The 18,786-nt window shown below is 35.7% G+C and overlaps 1 protein-coding gene and 1 pseudogene across 1 annotated transcript; both read left to right on the top strand.

Moving 5' to 3' along the window:
* The window catches only part of LOC148694365 (uncharacterized), a 49,721-nt pseudogene extending 39,382 nt beyond the window's left edge, over nucleotides 1–10,339 (top strand).
* LOC137721886 (uncharacterized) lies at nucleotides 8,418–18,192 on the top strand. Its single transcript, XM_088700687.1, has 13 exons — nucleotides 8,418–8,662; nucleotides 8,827–9,011; nucleotides 9,472–9,662; nucleotides 9,744–9,827; nucleotides 10,226–10,301; nucleotides 10,594–10,670; nucleotides 12,818–13,004; nucleotides 13,106–13,189; nucleotides 13,434–13,592; nucleotides 13,690–14,594; nucleotides 14,686–14,869; nucleotides 14,965–18,048; nucleotides 18,146–18,192. The coding sequence occupies exons 7-12, from the start codon at nucleotides 12,830–12,832 to the stop codon at nucleotides 18,027–18,029; spliced, it is 4,572 nt and encodes a 1,523-aa protein (XP_088556813.1). The 5' UTR covers nucleotides 8,418–8,662; nucleotides 8,827–9,011; nucleotides 9,472–9,662; nucleotides 9,744–9,827; nucleotides 10,226–10,301; nucleotides 10,594–10,670; nucleotides 12,818–12,829; the 3' UTR covers nucleotides 18,030–18,048; nucleotides 18,146–18,192.
* The last annotated feature ends 594 nt before the right edge of the window (nucleotides 18,193–18,786 follow it).

The raw sequence follows: 18,786 nt of genomic DNA, 5'->3' as shown, positions 1-18,786 counted from the left end.
GGTGGTTGCGGCAAGGGTGTTTCTACCCTTGCCGTGGCCTTGCTTGACTCCTCCTCTTCCAATTGCAGCCTCTCATCTTCATTCGGACTTGTTGTGGATGGTTTTGGATTAATGCCAACTTCTTTTCCACTCCTCAAGGTGATTGCTTTGGCAGATTGGAACCCTCCCTTTGGATTGATAATGGTTGAACTAGGGAGCTTGCCTTGGTCTCGGAATTGCCCCACGAATTCCGCTATCTGCCCAATTTGCTTTTCCAAGTGGTCCAACCTTTTGTCTTGATTTTGCATTGCTTCGTTTTGATTTTCTTGCCCCTGAGACAAATTGGTGAGTAACTTAATAAGCATATCATTATAGAAAGATGTACTTGAATTTGTTTGGGCAGGTTGTGGTGGTTGCATAGGTGTTGTATAGAACTCCTCATATGGTTGCCAATATTCTCCTTGTTGAGCCTCCTTGTCTTGATTTTGTGATCCCTGCACCAAAGAAATTAATTCATTAAGAATTTGATTATAATCTATTGACGAACCTGTGTTTGGTTGGGCATATTGTATATGAGGTTGTGGTGGCTGCATAGGTCTTGAATAGAACTCCTCATATGGCTGCCAATATCCTTCTTGTTGAACATTTTGAGGTTCCCACCACATAGAGTTTGAATGATCACTCCAATCCAAATCGTAAGTATTGGAAAACACGTCGTTCCTTGATTGATTATGATCAAATGTACCAACTCTTTGCATTTGGGAACTTTCCATGAGCTGTGACAAAAGAGAAGCATTATCGAGCGCCATGTTCTGCTTCTCTAGTACCTAAAATCAACAAAACAAAACAAAACACAAATCAGAAACTAAAACTAAAATACATAAAAAGAAACAAAGGGAAACAACGGGGGATTAGCAAAGTTGCTAATCCCCGGCAACGGCGCCAAAATTTGATGCGAAAATTACTTAACACAAAAATTAAACCCTCTTGTTGACAATTGTAGTAGATATGTAAGTAGGGATCGTTCTTAAACCGGGGATTAGGAGGGATTGCTAAACAGTCTAAACTGACTCAAAATCGTAAAAACAAAGTTTAAACACTAAACTAGACTCAAAGAATGCAAAACTAAACTATAAAACACCAAAACAAACCAAAAGACTCAAAACAGCAAACAAACACTCAAAACTGCCTTAAAAACACTTTCTGGGCAGTTTTGAACACTATACTCAAATCTGGACGAAATTAAGTTATCACTTGACTCAAAACACTTAAAAACATCAACTAAATTGATTTCTAACTAATCTAACACTTTAAATTAATGGGGGAATTGGTTTTGACGAAAATTGAGTAAATTAAGACAAAGACAAAGAAAACAGATTCTTTAGACTAAATTAGGTGAATTGATGAATGATGGGCTAACTAGAGGGTTCTTCTCCACACATGACACACTTGCATTCAAATTGATTTCCAATTGCTTCTTTCAATAAATCATGAAACTCAATACCCCAAGTTAACCGTGAACAGCACTTTTTTAACTTTCAAGTTTTCCTTAAGTTATTGAATTGGATGGGAATGCGCATACAACAACTCAAAACATCCCTTACGTGAAAAGCACAATAAAGGTACAATCAAAGATCATTAAGTTTCATGAAAACTATAAGTATTGACGAGGCAATTGTTACTATGGAAAGCATGAAACTTTTGCCAAGAATTCACTTAACGCGATCGTCGATAAACGACCTCCACTACTAGTAAATATAAGGTTATAACTATTAGGTGAAATTCCCTTATATTTTAGCTTCAAATCCCTGCATGAAAAACTAAGTGGCCACCTTAATCAACACAAAAGAATGAGTTATTAATCAAACAGTTAAGCAAATTGATAGGAGCATATTTAGGCGACTTAACTAGATTATTCTTGTGCATTTGTGCTATTATTTCTTAGTTAATGTCGTATTACAACTCAATTTCGTGTGTTTGTAGGTCCTATGGGTTAAGGTATCAAGAAAGTGCATTTTGGTGCATTTTGGAGCTATTTTGGACACTAGGTGGAGAGCTTACAGTGGGCTAACATGGATGGACGAATTTGGACTTCAAGAAGGTGAAAATGTGATAAGAAGAGGAAGGAAATAAGCTAAGGACAAAGTGGATAAGGAGGGAGCTCAAAAGAGGAAACATTATCCAAAACCTTATCTAACCTTATCCAACATTATCCAAAACATTATACAAACCTTATCTCATCTTATCCTATCCAAACCTTATCATGTCTTAATCCTAATTGCAAGGGGACCTAAATGGATAATTCTAGAACCTATTTCTAGAAGAATCCTATTCTAGAAGGCCCAAATCTGCCACAAAACCTATTCTTTCTAGAAATCCTACAAAAGTGGCGCACCAAACCTTTCTAGAAGGCCTTGCCTTGCCTTGCAAGCCAAGCAACCCTCTCCCCTAAATTTGCCGCACCTTCCTAGGCCCAATTCCTTTGGGATTCTGATTTCCAAGGCCTAATCCTTGTGGATTTGGGTATACAAATCCTTTTATAAAACTATGTGGGCCAAAACCTCATCCTAAGTGGATTTGATTAACCATAGCCGAACCCTAGGGCCCTAGTCCACTAAATCTGTTCAGCCAAAAATTCGTAGAACCCCCTTATGCTCTTCAGAAACCCTTGTGCCGCACCTCCATTCTCCATTCTAGACCTCCATACACCTCCCTACACATCCATACACATCTGCCGCACCCTTCCCAGCATAATCAACCATCCTCCATCCCTCCAAGCGAGGAAACACCATCCAAAACCCCCAATTCCATCACACACACTTTGTGCCGCAGCAAGGAGGAGGAGGAGGAGCCAAATCGTGCATCAAATCCATCTTGGAATTTCTGAGCGTTTAGGTGTAACCTTTCTTATGATTTCAATGTTTAAATTCAATACTTTTTGTTGTGCAAGTATGAGGAACTAATCCCCTTTTGGCAAGGGGGGAATTTCGAAACCATGGTTATATTTGCATGCTGATTTGATTACTTTCAGTTGTGATTTCATGAATGATGAATTCAATTTACTTATCTGTTTGAATTAAAACTTGTTTATGTATATGAATTGAGAGTGCACACTTAATTTGCATGCATAAATATGATGCTAGGGTATAAGGAAACTTCACCTAATCGTTGGGAACTTATATTCATGAGTAGTTAAGATTGTTGGTCACAATTATGATAAGTAAATTCTTGGCATAAGTATCATGCGCTTTCATAGTTACGAATGCCTCGTCAACACCTATGATTTCCATAGAACCTAATGATCTTTGATTGTCTTTCTTTTATGCGCTTTCATATAGAAAACTTTTAAGGAATAATTTGATTGCAATGCGCTAATTCCATTCAATTCAATGGCCTAAGGGAAATCTGAGAGTTAATTTAAGCGTACCTAATTAACTTGGGGTGTTGAGGTTCATAAATTCATTGAATAAGCAACTGAAGATTGTGTTGTATGCAAGTATGCCATGTGTGGAGAAAAACCTCCTAGCCATCTCACCATCCACTTAATTTTATCAATTTCATCCAAATCTGCCTAGTTTACATATTTGTTTTGTTTGTTTGATTTTCGTCCAAAACCAAATCTCCAATTGTCTTAGAGTGTCTAATTGGTCCAAATATGTTTTAGATTGTGTTTTTAAGAGTTTTGAGTCAAGTTAGAACCAATTTTCGTCCAAGTTTGTGTTTAGGCTCAAAACTGCCCAGATTGTGTTTTTAAGGCAGTTTTGAGTGTTTTCAGCCTATTTTGAGTCTTGTGAACGTGTTTGAGTCTTTTTAAGTGAGTTTAAGTGTTTTAAAGGTCAGTTTTATTTATTTGAGTCAGTTTAGAGTGTTTAGCAATCCCTCCTAATCCCCGGTGTAAGAACGATCCCTACTTATTTATATGCTACAATTGTCAAAAGAGGGTTAATTTGTGTGTTAAGTTAATTTTCGCATCACAAATTGAATTCACAACTTATGAAATAACAATTGGATGTAATCAATTCATCTTGCAAGCATAATCATGGTATTGAATGGCCCCCTAGCCAAAAGGCTTAGTTCCTCATGTTTACAACAAAACAAAGAGAATATAAATTAAACATTGAAAACAAAGATTGAATACACCTAGAAACGCTCCAACAATCCAAGCTTGAATGGCCAAAACGTCCAAGGCTTCTCCTCTCTTCTTTCTCTTTCTTTGTTGCGGCACAAGGGTGTTTGGGTATGAATTATGGTGATGGATGGATAGGTTGGATGGTGGTAGAGGGTGGATGATGGCTGAATGAATGGAGAGAATGAGAGAAAATTCGTATGGATGTGTATGGCTGTCTAGAATCTCCCATAAGTGCAGCAGTTTATGTATATATAGAGGAAGAAAGGTTAGGGCAATAAGTAATCAATTTGGGAAGGTTTCTAGCTCCAAATCCTCAAGGAAAAAGGGTAACAAATCAGAATTCTAAGAGGAAAAAGGGAAACTAAATATGCAGCAAGGAATTGGGAAAAGGGAAAGGGAAAACTGCGGCAATAATGTTCTAAATGGGAATGTGATTTGCTGCAATAAAAAGGGAAATCTAGAAAAGATAGGTGCGGCATGGATTAGGAAGTATGACTAAGTTTTCTAGACATATATTTAAGTGTCCTAAATTAATTAGGAACCCTTCAAAGTTGCTGGAACTTAGGTAGGAAGAGATTAGGAAAGGTAAGTCAAAATAAGGAAGTTTGACTCATGTTTCCTTCTTTGTAGTTGATTCCTTTTCTTCGAAGTCTTGAATTAATTTCTTCCATCTTCTTAGTAGATTCCAAGACTCCTTTGGACTTCAATTTCGTCCATCAACATTGCTCCAAGCATGTGCAATCCATTTAATGCCCAAAACTGCTCCAAAATGCACAAAAATGCACTTTCTTGCCACTTTAACCATTTGGACCTACAACCATACGAAAATAACTTAAAATACTAAAATAACTAAGAACCAACAACATAAATGTAAGAAAACAAGCTAACTAAATCACTTAAATATGCTCCTATCAGTTAGTGAGATGGTTGCTGCCCTTGAGTTGTTGCCTACGCATGATGGTAAGTTTCCTAATTGTGAGTCAATTCCTATTTCGACTAACAAGTTGCTTCCGTCCATAATTCGGGCAGCCAGCCTTGAACTAAAACCATTACCAAGCCATTTGAAGTACATTTTCTTGGGAGAAAATGAGACCCTACCTGCCATCATGTCCTCATCCCTCACGGCACAAGAAGAGGAGAAACTAGTTCAAGTTTTGAAAGAGTTCAAATCTGCCCTAGGATGGACATTGGCCGATATCAAAGGTATAAGCCCTACAACATGCATGCATCACATATTTCTTGAGGAGGGGGCCAAACCAACTAGAGAGGCTCAACGCCATCTTAACCCTCCGATGATGGAAGTTGTGAAAAAGGAGATAATCAAACTTCTAGATTGTGGAGTCATCTATCCAATCTCGGATAGTAAGTGGGTTTCACCTATCCAGTGTGTGCCTAAGAAATCCGGTGTGACGGTTGTGGAAAATGCTGAGAATGAGCTTGTACCTACTCGCATTCAAACCGGTTGGAGAGTATGCATTGATTATAGGAAGATAAATGCCACCACAAGGAAGGATCACTTCCCATTGCCATTCTTGGATCAAATGCTTGAAAGGTTAGCAGGTTATTCCTTTTATTGTTTTCTTGATGGATACTCTGGTTATAATCAAATTGTTATTGCCCCGGATGATCAAGAAAATACCACTTTTACTTGTCCCTTTGGAACGTTTGCATATCGACGCATGCCATTCGGTTTGTGCAATGCTCCGGCCACGTTTCAAAGGTGTATGGTTAGCATCTTTTCTGATTATGTTGAAAGGATTATTGAAATATTCATGGATGATTTTAATGTATTTGGTAGTTCATTTGATAATTGCTTGGATAATCTCACTTTAATCTTGAAACGATGTGTTGAAACAAACCTTGTGTTAAATATGGAGAAATGCCATTTTATGGTTAAACAAGGTATTGTTTTGGGTCATATAATCTCTGAAAAAGGAATTGAAGTTGATAAGTCTAAAATAGATCTTGTACGCTACTTACCCTCTCCTACTTCGGTGAGAGAGGTTCGTTCTTTTCTTGGTCATGCAGGATTCTATCGACGATTTATCAAGGACTTTTCCAAGATTGCACAGCCCCTATGTGATAGGAGCATATTTATGCGACTTAATTGGATTGTTCTCGTGCATTGACGTTGTGTTTCCTTAGTTATTTTAGTTCTTTATGCTTCTTTTGTGTGTTTTTAGGTTCATATGGCTAAGGAAGCAAAATGGTGCATTTTGAAGCATTTTGGAGCAAAATTGGACTTGGAATGGATAACTTATGTTTGGAGCAAAAGAAATGGACGAAATTGAAGACCAAATTGAGTTAGGATTCCTAATCACAAGAGGATTTCTAATCACAAGAGGATTCCTAATCAAATGAGGAATCCTAGTCAAAGAAGGTTTCCTACTTGAAGTAGGAAAGTTAAGCCAAGGTTTCCTATTTTGGTTTAATCTTTCCTAATCTTTAAGGACTCCATATTTCAGCAATATCAAAGGCTCCTACCTATTCTAGGTCATAAAACAATGTCCCTTGCAAACCTAAAGTCATTGTCGTGTGTCCCCTTTGTGTTTCCCTTCCTTGCCGTGTAAGGAAGGGCCTTGTTTCCTGTTTTAAACCATTTAAACACATTCCTTTTTCATACCAAGCTCAGCCATAACTCACATACCCTTTTCTATTCCAAAATTCTTGCCTAATTTCATAAATAAAAAGCATTCATTTTCTTACAAACCCTTGCCGTGCAAGGGAACCTTGTTTCCTTTAGTTTTAGGACATTTAAATCTTTCCTACATCACAGCCGCACCTCGCTTGACCTTTCCTCTTCCTTGCCGTGCAAGGGAGATGATTCTTTCCTATTTCATTGCATTAAAACACATTCCTTTTGTGTTTTATGCCATTGCTGCAACTTTTAATTACTTTCCTTTAAATTTCTGATTTGATTTCCTATTTCTAGAGGCTTTTGACTTAATTTCTGTTTACCTAAATAACCTATGGTTTTAATTCCTGAAATCCTATAAAGAAACATCCTTGTAGCAGCCACAGTTTTTCATTCATTCATCATTCACGCCAGAAAATCATCCCATCCTTCTAACAAATCCATACTTCACCATTCTCCATAATTTCTGCCCAAAACCAACCCTTGCCGTCCCCTACATCCATCCCAAACTTAAATCCATCATTCTACATCATCCATAATCATCTATACACATCCTTAGACCCTTGTGCCGCATCAATGAGGAGAGGAATGAGGCCTTGAACGTTTCATGCTTGCAGATTGGGGCGTTCTTAGGTGTACTTCGTTCTCGTTTTCAATGTTTACTTTGTTACCTTTTGAGTTTGCTGTAATCATGAGTGGCTAAACCCCTAATTAGTTAGGGGAAAGTTTGAAGCCATGAACATGTTTGAGATATGAATTGATTTCTTCCAATTGTGATTTGTTAAGTTGTGATTGCAATTCAATTATCTGTTTTATTCAAAACTTGTTCTTGTATGTTGATTAAGGATGCATACTTAGTTTTCATGCATGAACTCGATGCTAGTTTATAAACGAGTTTCACCTAATCGTCACAAGTTTATAAACATGAGTAGTGAAGGTTGCTAGTCACAACCGTGTTAATTGAATTCTTGGCAAGAGTATCATGCATTCATAGTTACAATTGCTTCGTCAACACTTATGATTTTCATAGAGCATAATGATCTCTCACTCTATCTCTTCTATGCATTCATGTTGAGGACCGTTGGAGAATAATTTGAATAGTTGCATGCATCATCCAATTCAATGACATAAGGAAATCTGAGGGTTAATTAGTGCATCACGGTTAACTTGGGGTGTTGAGCATCATCTATATATATAAAGTGAGAGCCCCAGTTTGGTGAAGCTTTCAAAAATGCCAAGAAAGCCCCTTCATTTTCTTCACAATTGAAATCCAAAAAAGTTTCGAAAATGAGGACAAATTCGTAAACAACCATTACTGAATAGAAAACAAATAAAAAAAAATCTATAAATGGACGTGCTTAACAGTTAAGCCTCATAAACTGCTATGCAGTAGTGGGCAGTTCAAAAACACAAATTAAAAAAAAAAAAAAAAAAAAAACTATCTTTACCATATATAACAAAGAAGGTTACAGTAGAAAGAAAGAAACAACAAATAAAAGTAAAGGGACGTGATGGGTAACTCCAAATGATGAGATATTAATATCTCACAAAATTATATTAAACAAAAAGAAACAACTAAAAGTAGGGGACGTGATGAATAATACAAACAAAATAACAGGGATAATTTTGTCATAAAAAAATATATTAACAAAATAGTAGAAGCAGTTTCTTCCCACTACCTTGCGATAATGGAAGGAAACTGCAGTTTTCTTCCAACCGTACCACCAACCGCACTAGCAGAAATACAAAGGAGTTTTCTTCCCACTAATTCACTCAGAACCAACCGCACCAGCAACTTTCATGTAAGCTTCGATCTTCCTCTCACTCTGTCTTAGTTACCCATTTGTTGTTCATCTGGATCTTGCTTTGATTAAGCTATTTGTGACTGAAACTGTCGCCTTCATTGCCATCTTCTCCAGGTACCCAACTTCCTAGGGTTCATTTATGGGTTTTTTTTTCTGTCATTAATATGGAATGGTGACTATCTTACGCAATGGGTGAGATTGGGCATCTACAGAGCCACGTAAAATCCCCAAGTCCAGTTCTGATTTTTCACTCTTTTCATTTTCTTTGTTCCTTGCAGATTCGTGAAAATGATTGGGACTACAGTGTCGAAGCTTTGAAAATTCCATGGATTTACTTGGTTGCACTGCTCGAAAATTTCCTCATTAGTTGCATGGACTTTTGATTAGCATATAGTTCAATTCTCACTCTTCACGGAGATTACATCTACTTCAAGTCCCATGTCTCCCTTTTCATAAGATCCCAGTACGTTTCTTTTCACCTCCATTTCTCCATTACCCTTTCGAATTTCTCCATTTTTTTTTTTCTCTTCTGATTTTGTTCTTGGGGTTTGATTCTTTAGTTTGATTTTACTGCTGGTTTTTTGGTTCTTTTGGGTTTAGTCTCACCTTTTTATAAAACCCAATTGTAAGATAGTTCCTATGTTTGTGCATAGTTTTGTATTTCAACTGTATTATGATATGGGTTTTTTCTCCTAATTTGCTCAATTGTGAGTTGAGGTTCTGCATGCGCAGCTTCTTATGTATGTACCCTTTTTTAGCTGTAAAGCTACATGATTAATCAATTTTAGGTCTGTTGATAAGCAGGTTTCTGCTTATTTTTGTTTTCTTATTGATAATTGGGTTTACATTTGAAATACTGTGTATGTTTACATTGAAATACTGTGTACGTAGATTGGTATGAATAAGTGGCCATACTATTTCAGTGTTTGTTGGGGATAAGAGTGGAATCATAAACCGAATAGCAGGAGTTTTTGCCACGAGAGGTTACAATATCGAGTCTCATGCTGTTGGTTTGAACAAGGACAAGGCTTTCTTTACCATAGTTGTGTCTGGGACTGAAAAGGTGTTGAGGCAGGTTGTTGAATAGCTCAACAAGTTGGTGAATGTGACAAAGGTTAGTGGACGTCTTTAGTATTTCGTGTAAAACCTTTTGGTAGTTTCTACATTATCTTCACTTATAATTCTGCTTTATCAGGTCGAAGACATCTCAAGGGAGCCACAAGTAGAACGTGAACTAATGCTTATCAAACTTAATGCATATCCAAGTATCCGTGCAGAGGTAAAATTTTCGATCATCCAACCAATATTTGGATAATCGTTCTAATATGTTTAAATGATCCACCCCTAAGAATAATCATCAGTAATATGTGGTTTGAATTGATTTCATTGCATTTCAGGCTTAATGACTTGAAGCAACGAGGGGAGTTTTATGCTCTTCGTTCGATTATAGTATATTCTTTTACAATGACTTTAAGTATTTACATAGACAGTTTTGCAATCTAATTTTTTTTTTTTTATTTATAAGTTTTTGCTAAAGATGCACAATTCAGTTTGGATGTAGCCTTACAATTTTTTTATTAGAATATGATGTTTTAATTGCTCTCTTGCTGAGTAAAGTTTTGGACGGTTTGGCAATGTGTAACTGAAGTTCTGTTTGTCATTGTATCGATGTTGCAGTTTGCTTACTTGCCAAAGCTTTTAACGTGTTTCGGGAGTGATACACATGGAGAATACCAGTGGCTACACATTCCAGGTTTGAGCATTCGCTTGCTGTCTATTTGCCATACATGACGATAAAGAAAGCCAGCAAATTTTCAAGTCATGTTCGCTGTCTACATCCAAATTCCAGCCAATAATTGGAATCCCCAATCTAACCAACTCAATATATAGGTCTACAAAAATAGAACAAATTATAGCTTTAATCAACTCATCTTTAACAGATTTTGGTAAAATAAAGTGTTCAAATAGAATCCAATATGTAGTAAGCTGTATTTTGTGGTATTGTGAGGATAAGATGATATTTATGCCTCTGTTTTTCTCAATAGGAAACTGAGATTGTATGTTGCGGTTGAAGACGCCAACATAAATGCAACAGAAAGAAGAGGGACATAAAGAATAGAGGGTAAATACATTAGCTCCCTTCGGTTCTGTTAGTTGGCACTTTTCTCCTATTTTTCATTCTTTTTTATGGACGAATACATATTTATCATTCTTATATACAATCAGAATAACTATGTATTTCGTGTATCACCATCCTCTTTGCCTGAAATCTTATTTGGATGGTCCTGCTTATGTACGAAGTTCTTTCTTATATGATGAATGATTTCCTAGCCTATTTTGTGTTTCATTGTACTCTAGCGTTAGGTGTAAGAAAACAAACAACCATTAATTGAAACAAAAAAGGCTGTTTTCATGGCCTGATCTCAAATGAATTTGTATTAAATTAAAGGGTAAAATTTGCACACCACTTAAATTGGCACAAATTTAGCATTTGTACTTTGCTCCAAGAACCTACTTTGTCCTAATTTTTTAGAAATACCCCGTGTTTTTACAAACGCAAAAAATCTTAACCCAAAACCATTTTTAGGGGCACGTACCAAACATCTTAACAATAGATAAGATCCCAAAATATCTTAACGCAAAAATTTGGTTCGGAAACCATCTTGAAGATATTTTTAAGATATTTTGTGTAAACATTTGGCACGGAAACCATTTTTGCGTTAATCTATATATATAAATCTTCTATATCTTCTATCTATATAAAGGGAGAAGCCCAAATAGGTGAAGCATTTTAAAATGTCAAAAATGCCCCTATGTTTTCTTCACTATCAAACCTAAAAAATTTCAAAAAACTAGGACAAATTGGTAAAAAAACAAAATAAAATAACTACATAGAAAACTTTAATCGAAAAACACAACTTTTTTTTTTTTTTACTATATATGTAAAAAACGAATATAAATACAAAAACCTAAAATTAAAAAAGTTACAGTAAAAATTAAACATAAGAAAATTTAAAATAATGATGGAATGAAAACAAAAAACTTGAAAGAAAAACATGAACGTGCTTAACCAACCCTCACAATTTGATACGCAGTAGTTGGCAATTTAAGAACACAAATTAAAAAAATCATCTTTACCACATGTGTAAAAAACAAATTAAAAAAAAAACACCGGAATTAAAAAAGTTATAGTATTGTTCAAAATAAAAGTTACAGTAAATATAAAAAAAGAAATGAGGGTAAATACATTAGCTCCCTTCGGTTTTGTTAGTTGGTACTTTTCCTATTTTTCCCATTGTAATTGTCAAGATATACTTTAAATGTATTGTGCAAAGAGGAACTATTTTTTTTTTTTTATCATGCACGTCCTAAAAAGTTATCATGTTTTTCGTTTTTACTTTGTGTAAAGTAATGATTTAAATGTTATTCATGCACTTATCAAACAACATATGATTTTAGATGCAAGTTCCTACTTAAAGACCATGAACAATAGCAAGTATATGTAAATAAATAAATAATAGTAGATGACAACATTAAGTACTCATTCAATAAAAAAGACAACACAAAAGTAACTGCTTATAATAGGGGTAACATAGTAAAATGAAACACAACACACATAGGAGATGCTTACGTGAGATATACTTTTTCTACACTCTTAGCCAAGATTGTTTTTATTCGTTGGATGAATCAAACCCTCCCTCAAAGCTTCATCCTAAATTTCATCAATGAATGTGGCCCCTTACATTAAAAAAATGGACGATGAAAACATCACTCCGATTTTTGATATAAGCACTATCCAACTATCCAAACAAACAGCAACTGTCATATTCATGTACAACCCACGTTCTCTTATTACGGGTTACACATTTCTAAAAACTTTTTATATTATGTCCAACCCACATCCGTCATTTATGATAGGGTTTAGGGGTATTAAAAAAGTTTAAAATCCTACTCATCCAGTTGACATAAAAATTATAACTCTATAAACAATGCTAATTTATAAAAGAAAAAAACATGAAAGCTAAATCATATCCAAGTCCTAACACCAACCGAGAAGTGTATATAGGCCCGTCATTTCGTTGCACTAATACCTATTACACTTCAAAAGTATTTTGTGATCATTTTATTTTGTTCTTTTGTATTATAGTGATGTGTAGATAAATGTTTTTTCTTCTTCTGTTCATAGGCATCTACGTAGACTTTTTCGTATTTATGGAATGTAACAGAATTTGTATTCAATTTAGGTTCATTTAATTTTTAATTTTTTAGATAAATTTTTCCATGGAGCGTGGCCAAAGTCGTGCAAGACAATGGCGTCAATCATTGAGTCCTGAAGAACATCAAAGATATCTAGCTCGACGACGTCTAATAGCACAAGAAAAAAGACAACAAATTCCAACTCTATATGATGATCATACTATGACATCCCCTAGTAACATACAAAAAGAAATTCCTGGTATTTATTTCATATTTCTTTTTCTTTAACTCATACTAATGCAAAAAAAAAAAAAAAAAAAACCTAATTTCTAATTTTTCTTTTAACTATGCAACAAGTAGGTCCCAATAATATACAAGAACGGGTTCAGTTGGCTAACTATGATGTTGAGGTCGACCCCAGTAATATAGAACAACAAATTCCTGGCATTTATTTCAATTTCTTTATTTCTATTTGTTTCACACTTAAAAAATTAGGTTATTTTTTAAGAACAAAATTTAGTGAATTGAAATCTCATTGTATTCTTTTCTTCGATACTTTCATATTGATCTCAAGGTTGTAGTTATTTTTAGTGGTAGTCTTACGAAATATTAGACTCACAACTAAATATATTAAATATTAAACACAAAATTTTTAACTAATCGTATTATAATGTGGTCTATTTATTAGAACAAATTGAGCACGAAAGCGCAAATTCAAGGGTTTTGTCAGATATCACAAATCATGATGACCAAACTTCTACTAGAATGCGTACTCATATGGGACAGTTGGCACATTCAAATAGGTCACAAATATCTTATGGGATGCTCTCAATTCCTCCCCACAATGGTGAGCTTAGTATATAATTTTATCTTTATATAGATATGTGATTAGTTACAAAGAAAATTCTTATACTGAATGTTGGATATTCATGTAAAAATATCAGAAGAAGAACATGCAAATAGAACCAATTGTCATGTGCGCCAAACCAGAGGAAGAAGAAACCACAATTGTGCTAGAAATTATAATGAGAATCGGGGTATCCTAGGTTGCCAATTATCTGCTCCAACCACATGTTCGTACTGCTATGCACGATTGTTTGCTCGAGAAACTTTGAATATGTGTTGCTTGAAAGGAAGAATTGTTTTACCCCCAATACAATCCCCACCAGAAATGGTTGCTCTTTTCTCTGACCAAACAAATGAGGGTAGACACTTCAGGCAAAATATTCGAGCTTACAATCATGCATTTGCATTCACTTCAATGGGAGTACACGTGGATGAAAGAATTAATATTGGTGGTCGTGGGATTTACACATTTCGTGCTCAAGGTGCATTATATCATAAGATTGGTGGACTTTTACCAAATGAAGGGAACAGACCGCGATTTTTACAAGCTTATATATATGACACTGAGCATGAAGTTGAAAACCGAATGTGTGAAAGTGAAGTTTTAGATAGACGTGTGGTTGAAAAGATACAACATATGTTGAACAACCATAATCCTTTTGTTCATACATTGCGAAGCCTCGGACAACGCCAAGATTTGCCGAATTGCAAGTTGATCCTAAAAGAGCAACCAATAGATCGGCGTCAGTATAGTCTACCATCAACATCACAAGTTGCGGCAATTATAATAGATGGAGATAATGCCACAATTGCAAATGGAAGGGATATCGTGGTGGAGACAATTAGTGGAAGACTTTCTCACGTCCGAGACTATGTTGGATTTTATGATCCCTTACAATATCCACTATTGCTGCCTTACGGTACATATGGATGGGATGTTAACAGTCGTGATGATGGTGGAAGAGCAATAACATGTTGCGACTATTATGCTTATATGTTACAGGTTTGTACTAATAACATAATTTACTTCCCGGTATATATAGATGAATGATGATTCCTATATTAAAAGCAATATATGAAATTTGCTTTTGTAGATACGTCATAATGGATCATCACTTTTGCTTCGAGGTGGACGTCTCTTGCAACAATATGCTGTAGATAACTACATTAAAATTGAATCACAAAAACTTAGATGGTTGCGTTCTAATCAAGCCACAGTTAGAGCGGATCTCTACAAAGGACTTGAAGACTCTCTAAATGCAGGTCAACACAATGCAGGTATATATATCGTTTCAGTCATCGTTATTTAGAAATATAACTTTGTTTAAAGTGTGTACAATATATACAGCTAATTGAAAATATAATATTATTAGGTAGCATCGGGCGTAGAATTATTTTACCATCATCATTTGTTGGAAGCCCACGTGACATGTACCAACGATATCAAGACGCAATGACTTTGGTTCAAAGATTCGGAAAGCCAGATCTTTTTATTACCATGACATGTAACCCAAGTTGGGAAGAAATCAAAAGCGAATTACTCGCTGGACAAACTCCACAAGATCGCCCTGACTTACTCACTAGAGTATTTCGTGCAAAACTTGAGCAACTAAAAGAAGACATCATTGAAAAGGGGGTATTGGGCAGTGTTGTTGCTTACGCATACGTTATTGAGTTTCAGAAACGTGGTCTTCCACATGTGCATATGCTGGTTGTGTTAGATGAAAATGATAAGATCAATAACCCAGATGAGTATGACCGAATTGTTAGAGCTGAAATACCAAATGAAGATGTAGAGCCTCAACTTTATAATGTGGTGTTAAAGCATATGATTCATGGCCCGTGTGGGATTCATAATCCTCTATCTCCATGTATGAAAAATGGGAGTTGTAAGAGAAAGTTTCCCAAACCATTTGCACCAGTCACCGTTCAAGGGAATGATTCGTATCCAATTTATCAAAGGCGAGGAAATCGATTGCCCGTCTCACTTAATCGACAAGGAAACATAATGGTTGATAATAGTTGGGTCATTCCATATAATTCATGGTTGCTGTTAAGGTATGATTGTCACATCAATGTCGAAATTTGCGCAAGCATAAAAAGTGTCAAGTACTTATATAAGTATGTTTACAAAGGCCCTGACAGAGTGACAGTTGAAGTGCAATCAGACCCTCAATACGATGAAATAAAGCAGTTTCAGGATGCAAGATGGGTTTGCGCACCAGAGGCATTATGGAAAATATTCAAGTTCATTATTAATCGAATTTATCCATCTGTTGAGCGAATGCAAATACATCTTCCTAATATGCACCAAGTTCAGTTTCGTGCCGATGAAAGCATAACAAATATTCTACATGATGAGAGTACAAGAAAGACAATGTTGACTGAATTTTTTACACTTAATCATGTGGATGCAGAAGCGCGACATTATTTATACATGGAGATACCATCACATTACAGATGGATTCAAGCTCAAAGAAAGTGGTCTAAAAGAAAGAATCGTAACAAGGTTATTGGGCGAATATATGCAGTTTCACCTGCTGAAGGCGAAAAATTTTACCTTCGGATTCTTCTTAATCATGTTAGAGGACCAACATCCTTCACAAACTTGAGAACAGTTAATGGGGTTTTGCATCCAACATTTAAGCAGGCAGCAGAACAACGAGGTTTGTTAGAAAGAGATGACAGTATTCGACAATGTTTGTTAGAGGCCTCCACAATTCAGATGCCGTTGGCTTTAAGAAGATTATTCGTCACCATATTGGTATATTGTGCACCAATTGGTGTTCGAGGGTTATGGGATGAGTTCTGTCCATTCATGATGGAAGATTATGTTTCCATGACTAACATAACTCCCATACTTGCTACCAACATACTCTTGCGTGAGTTGAACATACTTTTGGTTCAATTTAACAAAAGTATAAACGAGTTTGATTTGCCCCAAATGACAAGAGGAAATGAATCAAGTTCAGGAATGACTGGATGTATTGAAGATGAAATATCCATATGTATTCCACAACAAGATCTTGATGCAATTGAACGCTTAAATGATGACCAAAAAAGTGTGTTTAACATAATAATGGGTGCAGTTCAACGATCGGATAATGCAACTTTTTTTGTGGATGGTCCTGGTGGAACTGGAAAAACTTACTTATATCGCGCATTGTTAGCAAGCTTGAGAAGGTTGGGGCACATAGTATTAGCAACAGCATCATCTGGAATAGCAGCTACGATATTGCCTGGTGGGAGGACAGCACATTCTAAATTCAAGATACCACTTAGTCTCGATGCATCATCGATGTGTTCGATCAGTAAACAATCTGATTTAGCAAAGCTAATACAAAAGGCAAAGGCAATTATTTGGGATGAAGCAACAATGACGCATCGTCATGCATTTGAAGCACTCGATCGAACGTTCAGAGACTTAACAGATATTGACTTACCATTTGGGGGGAAGATAATGATATTTGGGGGAGATTTTCGACAAGTTCTTCCTGTTATCCGGAAAAGAACTAAGTCCGAACTAATCCAAGCAAGTGTTGTTAAGGCATCATTTTGGTCACAAGTAAAGATTTTAAAACTCAAACAAAACATGAGATCCATAAATGATTGTGAATTTTCAGAATTTTTACTTCGTGTTGGTGATGGGAATGAAGATGTTATTATGGATGATATGGTAAAACTACCTGAATGCATGGTGATACCATGGGAGAGTGAGCATTCCATTAATCAATTAATTGCCAAAATCTTCCCTGACTTAGAGGATCATATAAATGATGCAACCTACATGGTGGAAAGGGCAGTGGTAACTCCTACAAATGAAGACGTTGATATGTTGAATGAAAAGATTATCAATATGTTTCCGGGTTTAGAAGAGACAATGTATTCATTTGATTCAGTTGAGGATGACGCAAGGAATTTGTATCAGCCAGAGTTCTTGAATTCAATCTCACTTGGTGGTTTGCCTCCGCACAAGTTAACTCTGAAAAGAGGTGCTCCAATCATGCTTTTAAGAAATATTGATTCGAAATTGGGATTGTGTAATGGTACAAGATTATTGTGTCGTGGTTCTTACCGAAATCTTATTGATGCTGAAATTCTAACTGGACAATTTGCCGGATCCAGAGTTTTCTTACCAAGAATCCCTCTCAAAAGTACTGATACTGCTGGGCTTCCATTTGAACTTACAAGAAAGCAATTTCCAGTGAAACTAAGTTTCTCTATCACTATAAACAAATCTCAGGGTCAGACAATACCACATGTAGGCATTTACCTTCCAGATCATGTCTTCAGCCATGGACAATTATATGTGGCTTTATCGAGGGGGGTCTCAAAGTCAACCACAACCGTGTTAGTAAAAAGTGGCTCCATAGTAGGCCAACAAGGTGTATTTACACGGAATGTAGTATACAAAGAAGTCTTGCTTCATTCCAGCTAATTATGGTGATTCCTAATAGGTAACAGCTTTATTAACGATAACCTTTCATTATGCATTTCTCACTTATCAATTAACTATTTTTATTTGATTTTTAATTTTCTCACTATCGTTTGTAGATTGGCAATGAAAATTTGAAGCATCAATCATGAACAAATGGGTGGAAATTGCAGCATTGATGTCAATATGTAAACTTTCTTTTCAAAAGACACAGTGACATATAGACTCTATGAGTATTGTGAATAATGTACATATTGTTATGTAGGATTTATATTTTGACATTTAAATTGTTTTGTATTTTGCTACGAGTACTTACTGTTTTCATCTACTAATTTTTTTTTTATTTACATATACTTGCTATTGTTCATAGGCTTTAGGTAGGAACTTGCATCTAAAATCGTATGTTGTTTGATAAGTGCATGAATAACATTTAAATCATTACTTTACACAAAGTAAAAACGAAAAACATGATAATTTTTTAGGACGTGCATGATAAAAAAAGTTCCTCTTTGCACAATACATTTAAAGTATATCTTGACAATTACAATAGGAAAAACTAACACAATACACCTTTAGGGGCGCGTAGCGCCCGTGATACAAAAATGCCTCTCGCATGCACGTTAGTGCGTGCAGAGAGGCTAGTAGTTAGTGAAAAGCAACTGGACAATCGATTCATATACAAATGTGTCATGTGTGGAGAATGGACCTCTAACTAATCCATCCATCATCTTGTTTCCAAAAATTCGTTTTACAATCTGCC

Source organism: Pyrus communis, chromosome 9 (genome assembly GCF_041283825.1).
Source record: "Pyrus communis isolate YQ-2024b chromosome 9, ASM4128382v1, whole genome shotgun sequence".
Lineage (NCBI taxonomy): Eukaryota > Viridiplantae > Streptophyta > Magnoliopsida > Rosales > Rosaceae > Pyrus > Pyrus communis.
This window is presented reverse-complemented; position numbering and strand designations above follow the sequence as displayed.